The sequence below is a fragment of the Drosophila innubila genome (genome assembly GCF_004354385.1).
Source record: "Drosophila innubila isolate TH190305 chromosome 3L unlocalized genomic scaffold, UK_Dinn_1.0 0_D_3L, whole genome shotgun sequence".
Taxonomy (NCBI): Eukaryota; Metazoa; Arthropoda; class Insecta; order Diptera; family Drosophilidae; genus Drosophila; species Drosophila innubila.
In genome coordinates, this window is record NW_022995376.1 from 10142796 (window position 1) to 10152823 (window position 10028).

The 10028-nt window shown below is 40.8% G+C and overlaps 1 protein-coding gene across 1 annotated transcript; it reads right to left on the minus strand.

Annotated features, from left to right (window-relative positions):
* Positions 1-390: 390 nt before the first annotated feature.
* Positions 391-9370, minus strand: LOC117787023 (palmitoleoyl-protein carboxylesterase NOTUM). Its single transcript, XM_034625463.1, has 4 exons — positions 9279-9370; positions 3011-3297; positions 2433-2942; positions 391-1703 (listed from the first exon to the last, which is right to left on the minus strand). Exons 1-4 carry the CDS (start codon positions 9368-9370, stop codon positions 625-627), a joined length of 1968 nt encoding a protein of 655 aa, XP_034481354.1. The 3' UTR covers positions 391-624.
* Between the last annotated feature and the right edge of the window lie 658 nt (positions 9371-10028).

Here is a 10028-nt window from a genome sequence, read left to right on the forward strand (position 1 = left end):
CTTTTCGACATTCTTTTTTTTTTGCGGGCAATTGAATAAAAATACAGCTTCTGTCTTAGCAATAATTATAAATAAATTAGATTAATTACATTTAATTACTATGTATTCTAATTGTCCTCTTTTGTTTTTCATTAATTACACAAAAAATATTTAAAAAAAAAAACATAAAAAACAGTCTTGTGGTTGCATTTGTGTTAGTTTCTCGTTTACGCAGAAAAAATGGATGCGAATGAATAAATTACGAATACGTTAACGAATACGACGAGTATCTCTATAACTATATATATATATGTATATATATATATGTGTTTTTGTGTGTGTGTGTGTGAGTGTGTGTGTATAAATAAATTCTACTTAATTACTGGGTACTATGCGCATGTCTTTTTTTTAGCTTAGGAATTGGAATTTCTTCGATTTGGATAAATATATATGTACGAGTATATATGTAATCCCTTATAGATGAAGTATATACAGTGTGAGTGTGAGTGGGATTAGGGTGAGGGTGAGGGGTTAGGGATGGGGCTATACAGTCTATGGCTATATCTATATACAGGCCAACTATTTACAGTTTTTTTAGCTCAACTTTCTATCGTTATCCGCTTTCGCTTCCGCTTCCGCTTGTCTTCAGCTGACCTGCTGCGTCAGCAGATTCACCAGCTCCGTTCGGTCCATGTTGTTGAGCGTAAGCATATCTACGCCCAACGCAGCGGCAACTGCCTCAATGTCCAGGCCGAAGGAGGTGAGCAGCTCGAGGAAGCGCATCTCCTCGCCGGTGAGCGGATTGGTGAGCGTGGGACAGGAGTGGTTGCACTGCGGCCAGCTGCAACGCTCCAGCAGACGCAGGTTGCACTTCTCCGGTACACGAGGCACGCGCTGACGTGGCTTCAACTTGGAGGCGCTGTTGGAGGCGCGACGCTTTTGAGGCTCCTCCATGGGTTGCTCCTGTTGCAGCTCCTTCTGTTGCACATCCTTCTTCGGCTCCTTCTGCATCACTAATTGGTAGCGTCGCTGCTGACGCTGCTGCTTGCGCTGCAGTTGCTGCTCTGCTGTCAGCGGCTGACGACGTCGCTGCTTGTTGTTGTTGTTGTTGTTGTTGTTTTTCTTATTGTTTGCTGCTTCGTTTTCACGCTTGCGCTGCTGTTGCTGCTGTTGCTGCTGCCGGCGTCGCTGCTTGCGTCGCTGTCGCTCCTGACGTCGACGCTTGCGCTCCTCGCGCTGCTCCTTGCTGAGATGATTGCGCTTGCGCTGCGCCTGCGTCGGCGTCGACGCCTGCGCCACATTGTTCAGCTTCTGCAGACGCTGACGATGACGCTGATGTCTTTGGTTATTGGCATTGGGATGAGGATGCGAATGGGAATGGGAAGGGGAATGGGGATGAGCCTGCTGCACCGCCGTCGTTCGCTCCGTGGAACGCTTGAGTTTGTCGTGTCGCTTGCGTCGCTGTCGCGTCGAGTGCTCCCAGCAACGCAGCGCGGCAGGCAGCGAGATGTCATCGATCTTGAGGTTGACCCAGTCGCGCTTCGATAGCACCGCATGGCCAATGCAACTGGGCGCAAACACGGCACTCACATTGTCCAGCGAGGAGCGCAGTGCTCCGCCCATCTCATGTATGTAATTCCATTGCTGAGGCGTCACCGGTGCACCCACATTGTCAGCCCGCATCTGTGCCTCATCGAAGAGCCATTGGAACACGAAGAGTGGAGCTGCAACGGGTAATGGTTTGGTTAATAATAGTTTGTAAAATTTCTAGGAATTTAGAAATGCATTTTCTTTATTTTGAAATAATTTTAAACTCAGCTTTAGAATAATATTTCAAGGGGGAATAGTTTGGTTAATAATAGTTGTAATATTTATTGAAATTTAGAAATGCATTTTCTTTATTTTAGTATAATTTTAAACTCAGCTTTAGAATAATATTTCAAGTTATTTAAAAATATGTTTCAATTATTTTGGCTAGGAAAATTTTGAAAAAGAAATTCCATATTTTAAAGATAATTTTTTTTAAGTGGAAGCAAAACGAATATTAATATATTTTCCTTAAATAAATTTTTGTATTTATTTATTTATAAAAGTCCAATAATTAAATAATTTAATGCCGGTATATAGAAGTCCATTAATTAAATAATTTAAACCAAATTATAAAATGAGAGAAGCTAACAATATTAAAATTCATTTTGTAAATATTTAAAAATCCAAAACTGAAATTATTATACCGGTCTTGAAATTTTAAAACAAACTTGAATATTGATACTAAATTTGGTAGATCTAGCTCTTGTAATCTTTGGGATCTTTGGGTTTATACGGACAGACAGACAGAAATTTGGAGTTTTCTGTTAATGCTGATCGAACCTGTGAATCAGTTTCGTACATTGCCACTAAATTATCATCAACTTCTACCCCATGTATTATGTTTTAGGCTAATCTCAACTTACTTTTTAGCGTGGGATACAAACGGTATCCGAAGTAGCAGCGCCAGGGCTCTGTGGGATGTGCCTTGGTGCAGTCCTCGGGCAGCAGTCCCTGCCACAGTTTCCAGCCCAGACGCACTGCCTCACTGGAGGCCACAGCTGACGGCGTGTACGGTTCCCTGTCCAGAAACCAACCCGAGTCGCTGACACCACGCACCGTCACCTGCAGCTTGCGTTCGTTGACCAGGAAGTCACGCACTCGATCCAGGCTGAGCATGACACCCAAACCGCCGGCGGAGGAGCCCACCAAGAGCAACTCGCCGCCGGCAACGCGTCCCAGACCCAAGGGTATCAAGTCGGCGATCACCTGGCGCAATATGAGGGCTCCCATGAAGCGCCAACTGTTCTCCCGATCCCCAACCGGCTCGACACGAGTGCCCGACCAGGAGTCGCTGCTGCAGTAGGGAACCAGCACATGGTTCGCATTGTGCCAATAGGGATTCTCCTCGGCATGTGGCGACAGAATGCCACCAACTGTAAGAAAGAGATTAATTCAGAGATTAGGTTGAGCTCAAGAGGGTGAAGACTCAAGGGTGACTTACCATCTCTGGTCTCTGGCCATTGGGAGCTGGTCATCAGATGCCGCAGACGCAGCCAACGCGCTCGGCAGGAACGATTGTCGAAGCAATGCCAGCCGCCTTCGAGGAACACGATCCACTTCTTGGAGTTGGGTTGCTTGCGCCAATAGAAACCCGCATGGGTGCCATCATTGCACGTGATGCTCGTGTTGGTCAACGCGGCACGCTTCAAGGATCGATTCTCATCCTTGTGAGCGTCTTCAATCGCCTCATGCATTATCATATATTTGCGTTGGATCAGGTTGTTGTTGCTGTTGTTGTTGCTGTTGCTTTTGCCGCTGCTGCTGTTGCTGCCGTCCAATGGCAGCGAATTCGCATTGGCCTCCGCCTCCGCTTCCGCCTCCACCCGCTCATGCTCCCACTCCAACTCCAATTGCGTTGTTGCCACGCCAAGAGCTTCTAAATTGTCGCTGCTGTTGTTGTTGCTGTTGTTGTTGCTGTTGTTGTTGCTGTTGTTGTTGCTGCTGTTAATGCTGTTGCTGCTGGCGTTGTGCGGCAACACACTGAGCACAAGCAGCAGCAACAATGCCGACAGCGACAGCGACAGCTGGCGTCGCAGTTGCGTCGTCGTTGACGTCGACGTCGTTTTCTACAAAAGAGAAAGAGAGAGAATAAAGTAAACAATTAATAAATGTTAAAACTTAAAAGAGAGTTTGTGACATCACAAATTTAGAAATGTACTTTAACTCGACTTGTGATATAATCTAGTGATGAGAAAAACATGGAAACATTTGTGATTTTTTTGGGAATACATAATTTCTTACATTTGGAATTATAACTTAATTTTTTTATTTTCATAAATAGATTCAGCCAAAAAGAAAATGGAATCTAAATTAATTTCATTTTGAGAAACTTATAAAAAAAATTTTACACGTTTACTACATAGAAAAGTTAATAAAAATAACCCCAGTTCTTGAACCAGAAATAAATTTTCTTTCAAAGATTTTTTTTTATCTGGTGAGCGAGTAGAAAAAGTTAACATAGTTAAGTTAAAACTCATTAGTTAAGTTTAGCATTATCAATAAACCTCATATTATATTTTTAAATATTTTATATTTTAATATTCTTTTGAAAAATCGATGCATCAATGAAATGTTTCTATACGCAGATGCATTGATTTTTTTTTCATTTCAGATATTTAAATTGAATCCTTAAAATTAAGCTTTAGTTGGTTTTACAACATTATTTATTAAATTCTTAAGCTTTGTATTGTGAAGTGAGAGAGTGAGCTTTGCTTAACCTCTAACTATGCTCTTCCTCTCCCTCTCCCTCTATCCCTACCTCTTTCTCTTTGCCTTTCTCTCTTTCATTCTGTTGCGCTCAAAACTCATTCACAACTTTTTGTTGTTTTCAACGTAATAACAACGTGCGCGTTATCTGTCTCTGTCTCTCTCTCTCTCGCTCTCTCTCTTTTTGTCATGCTGCTGCTGCCGCCTGTTGCTCTTGTGGTTTTCTGTTATTGTTATTGTTGCTGTTGTTGTTGTTGTTGTTGTTACCTTTGTATTTTGGCGGAAAAACTTGCTTTGATCAAAATGCGAGCAAGAAGCTTTGCGATAAGATCAAAGAAATTTTTGCCGCGCATTTCGTTATGTTTTTGTTGTTGTTGTTTGTTTGCCGTGCGCTTTAGAGACGCAGAGAGAAAGAGAGTGAGAGAGAGCACGCGTTATGAATAAAGAGAGTGGGAATAAGAAAAATACGGATAATAAAGCAAAGTATTTAGACAAACATTAGACTAAAGAATTGTTTTGAATTTGTATATTAATCATACGACTTGTGGTACCCACAAATAGTCCGCAATACACAAATATATAAATATAAAAACATTTTACATTGTCATGGCCGTTGACGCGTGGTAATCAGCGTCGTATTTTTGTTGTGGTTACAGTTGTTGTTGTTGTTGCTGTTGCTGTTCTTGGCTTTGAACTTAAGGTCGGTTGTGCACATCAATCAAAATGAGCAGCGTTCTTTTTGATTTTACGCTATTTCCCAGCAATTTGTAAATGATACAAACACAAACAACAACAAAACGCGTGCCGCCAACAACAACAGCAACTAGAACAGCAACAACAACAACAACAACAACAAGTCAAGTCAAGTCAAGTCAAAGGCAACGATTTTAGTGTCTCAGTGTGTCAGTCTGTCAATTGTGTCCGCCTGTCTGCGCCGCTGTCTCTGCATAAATAACCATTCAGAAATCGTAAAGAAATCTTCAATCAATGTTTATTTTGGCTTTGAAGTTGTGCCGCTGCCTCAGTCGCTGCCTCAGTCGCAGTCGCAGTCGCAGTCGCTGTTGCTGCCTCAGTCTCTGTTGCTGTTGCCGCTAGCAACGACAATTTGCAGACAAAATGCAAATGACACGGACAATTTGAGTGGAGGCCTACAAGCAGCCAAGAACAATTATGTACACACACTTACACACACACACACACACACACACATAGACAACTTGACCAGTTGCTGAGCAAGTTCGTTGTGGTTCGAACTTGACCAGCGGCAATGTAACGGTAGCTCAAGAAGCTTTCAACTTTTAGCTATAGCTTTTAGTTGCAGCCTTAAGCTGTAGTTGCTCTTGTTATTTTTGTTTTTGTATACTTGTTGTTGTTGCTCTCTTATTAGTTGTGCTTGTTGTTGTTGTCGCCTGAGTTTTGCTATCGCTGCCGTTTTTTGATTGCTGTCTGTCAGAGCTGCCCCGACAAAACTCGCAACAAGTGAGGCAATGTGGCGGGAAGACCAGGGGAGTGTGCAGTGTGTGCTGCGGGATTGTGGGGCCTTCCCCCTTCCCATGACTGCCAAACAAAACTCAAGAAACCAAAAAAAAAAAACAAAAAATACACAACTCTCTGATGTTTGCCGCTTTACAAATTGACAAGAGTTCTAACGCTAGAATTGAAGTCTACGAGGGTTGCTCAAGCAATTTTCTAGCCAAAAATATATACATTAAAAAAAAAATGCCGTACTTGTTCGAATGGGTTTCATTTAAGAATGTATTCGTACTTAAACTTTTAAATTCGTTTCGTACTATTATTTATTTAAAAATAACAAAGTCACTTTTCAGCCTATTTATTTATTTAAAATCAAATAAATTCATATATTTTGGACTTTTTTGAATGATTTAAAAAATGTTTTCCAAAAAAAATCTAAGGAAAGACTTAAAGAAAATAAGTTTAGTTTATTAAATGCTATCCTATCACCTATTGATTTTCATACTGATTTATATTTTTTGGGATTAATTAAATTTAATAATAATATTTAATCATTAAAGACACTTTATTACTATTTAATTTTTTTTAAATAATTGTTGAATATTTTTGCTATGCTGACTTTTGAATCGGCCCTCGCTTATTGACATGCTTGACGATTTATTTTGGGCTGCGCCTACGATCTTCTAATGTTAACCACGACCCACCAAAAACAAAATTACGTGTTTGCGCGGATTTACGCTTGAGTAAACAAAACGCGTGCCTACATTGACATACAACACACACACACACACACACACATACAAATACACACACATACAAATACACACGCTCAATGAAATGCACAGATACAAATGTAGACACACATTGAGATAGAGATACTTAGATTTGAGCGTACGTTGCACTTGTTGTTTACCTGTTAAGAGAAAAAACGGCAGCGCCGACAACATCCACAACAACAACAACAACATCCACAACAGCAACAACAACAGCTGCTGCTCTGTCGTTGTCGTTGTCGACGTCGTCGTCGTCGGCTCCGCCAAAGGAAAAAATGTTCACAAGCGCCGCTTAATTACCCTATATAGCGTCTTAAGTTGCGCTATTAATTGCGGGCACTGCTTATTAATATTTTGCTTTTGGCTTGTAGCGACTCTTTCATTGTTGTTGTTGCTATATTTTCCGATTTCTTGTGGCCAGCAACGCCGACAAAGGCGCCGTCTCCCTACCTCTCCCTCTCTCTCTCTCTCTCCATCTCTATCTCTATCTCTCTAGCTGAGTTTAGGCGTCTGCTCTGTCTGGGGGCTGGCTGGCAGCCAACTACTTGTCGCGACGATTAAATTGTCAGTTTTTATTAATTGCTGCAAATAGTCAAGTGCCGCTGCCGCTGCCGCTGCCGCAGTCGCTGCCTCTGTCGCTGTCGCTGTTACTGGCGCTAAGCGTTTACCACTTTTTTTCCTCTCATTTTCTTTTTAATTTGTTTTTTATTAAAATTAAGTATACGCCCCGTGGTGACTTGAATTGATTTGATTTGATTGTGCGCGGCATTTTAGCTGATCTGCGTACGTATGTGTGTGTGTGTGTGTGTTAATTAAAATGCATTTGTACTTGTGCACTTCATATTTTATTCTATGCATTGGATTAAAAATTTATAAATATTTTGTCACAATAGATTTGCAAGCAATTTATTACCTATAATTATTTATGAACTCTGAAGTGTGTGTTGACCTGCAAGTGTGTGAGTGTGTGTGTATAGGAAAGTTATTTGATTTAAATGCGCAAATAAATTTATCAGTCTATTTAACTATTTATAATTTATTGATAAAGCCGATTGACGCTTATTTTAAATATGATGAAAGTAATTAAAAATGAATTGATGGTATTTGAGTTTTAATGATTGATTTATCTGCTTATTTGTACCCTTTAATTTATATATCAAGCATCAAGTATATTTAACAAATTAGAAGTTTCTTAAATTGAATAGTTTACAACTGTACCACTTTGTCATTTACTAATCACACACATTTGCAACACATACACACACACTCTTACGCTCACATATTTACACAGTGTCAGTAAAAAGCGCAACATAATCAATAACGACCTTGTCAAATCAAAGGAGCCAAGACTGCAACCTGCGTTGAGTTGCCGTGGGGCAAAGGGGGCGGCAAAGTCGAGGGGAGTGGCACGGCGGGGTTTGTATTTCTGTGCCTCAATTACTCCACTCACCCCTGATTCAACTTATTAACACGACACTTTCCGCAACAGCAACAGCAGCAATAACAATAACAATAACTTCTCTTTCTCTCTCTCTCTCTCTCTCTCCTACTATCTTCATCTCTTTCTTTTGCGGCTTATCGCATACGCTTAAATAAATATCGGACCAGGCATAAATAAACTTCCGTTGCCGTTGTTTTTGTTGTTGTTGTTGTTGTTGATGTTATTGTTTGTTGTTGCCAGCTTTGTTTGATTTGCATGCGCCGAAGTTGAAACAATTTGAAAGAGAGCGCGCCTAAAGTTCAAAAACAATAACAACAGCTAAATTTGAAAGGAAGCTGAGGAAGCAGCGGTAAATATGCCAGATATTACGTCAGTTTAAAGCTCAAACTGCTTGGGAATTGTAAATGAAAGCACAATGAAATTCAAAAGTAATGCAAAGATAATTTTAGAAATTGTATAATAATGCATTTAATACATTTTATATGAATTTATTAATTGTATGAAATATGCTAATAAATAAAAACTTATTTAAAAGTTAAATATATTTAAAGCTGACCATTTTTCTGACACCGAAAATATGTGCGAAAAATAAAAACTTTGACATTTCAGGTTGATCAACATTTTTTATGAAGCAATTGTCTTCGAAGCCTGTACAGACTTGTGTAGATTTTGCAGATTAACTAATACATTTGTTAAATTACTTGGCAAAATTTTCTGAATGTTGTATAGAAATTGATAGTGTAGTTGTTGTTTTGGCTTTTCGGCTTGATAATTTAATTGCAGAGTGCTTTACAGCGTTTAGGACTGAAGTGTCCTGTATCATCCTGCCTTACTCTACACCATATTGCCCCACTAATATCTGCAATACTCTGTTCTGCTCTCTCTCTTGTCTGCTACTTCCCTCTGCCTCTTCATCATCTTCTGGCCTGTCTCCTGCCTGCGAGGCATACATAGAATACACCTGTTTGCAGCAATTTAATACTTTGTATGGCAGGGAAATAAAGCGACGGTTGTTGTTGTTGTTGCTGTTGCTGCAGCTACTGCAATGCCACGCAGGTAATTCGGAAGCAGCCTCAAATGAAGCCGCAAGCAGCGACAGCGGCAACTGGCAACAACAAAAGCAATGCCGCGGCCTAAAACATGTAGCCAAGTGCCAGCAGGCAGCGTTATTAGACCGGCCTGGCTGTAAATGTTTCTGTATCTGTGGCTGCGTCTGTATCTGAATCTGTATCTGTGTGTGCGTGTGTTGGCTGTGTATCTTTGTATCTGTGGGATGTGCGCACGTCTGCCGAGCGTCGACGCTGATCGCTTTTTACTCTGAGCGCGCTAAACCCGTGCCGTTTTCGTCTTTGTACTTTGCCGCCACATTGGACCATTGGACCGTTGGACCGTTGGCTCTTTGCGGCATGTTGCAAAGCAGATCGCAAAGCAGGCAACCAAGCAACCAGGCAAACAGGCAACCAGTTCGGTCTCCATAGTAGTAAGTATTAAAAAGCCAAAGGCACTCGGCGTCGCACTCATTGATCTTAACTTTGAAAACAGTAGCAACTACTACGAGCTTGAGCTGAACTCGAATCGACTCAACTGAAGCTGAAGTTAAAGTTGAAGCTGAAACTGAACTCAAGCTGAAAGCTGCGATCTGTGACTCTTCAAGCTGGGATGTGGTTGAGGTTGAGGTTGCGACTGAGACTGAGACTGAGACTTTAAAGCGAAGTGGAGCGCACACGAAAGCGGTCTGCACTTTGTTGTTGTTGTTGCTGATGAGGGTTTTTGGTTAGCTATACCTAAAATGAGTCTCGTTCTGTGTCGGCCTTTTGGCTTTGTTTTGTTTTTTTTTTTTTCGCTCTTTATTTTCCTTTTTTTTTTTGAGACTTTTTTGCGGCTTTTTGTGCACGCAGGCAAATTTAATCTCATTTTTTAATGCCCTTGCAAAGGATTTTCAAATTGATTTCGATTTCTGCGATATGCTAATGTCGTAAATAAAGCTGTAGGGTTTCTTTTCGTCTGTCGCTTCTTCGCTTAATATGTTTTTTAGTTTTTTGTTTTTTGGGTTACCTCTCGGTCAA

Bases quoted from the DNA above. Each gene is read 5' to 3' on its own strand.
- LOC117787023 (XM_034625463.1), bottom strand. From the start codon at position 9,370: ATGCCGCAAAGAGCCAACGGTCCAACGGTCCAATGGTCCAATGTGGCG. The intron at 3,298-9,278 runs GTAAAAAGCGAT...CAACAACAACAG, and splicing joins ACGGGTTTAGCGCGCTCAGA to CAACAACAACCTGATCCAAC. The intron at 2,943-3,010 runs GTAAGTCACCCT...TCTTTCTTACAG, and splicing joins ATGGCCAGAGACCAGAGATG to TTGGTGGCATTCTGTCGCCA.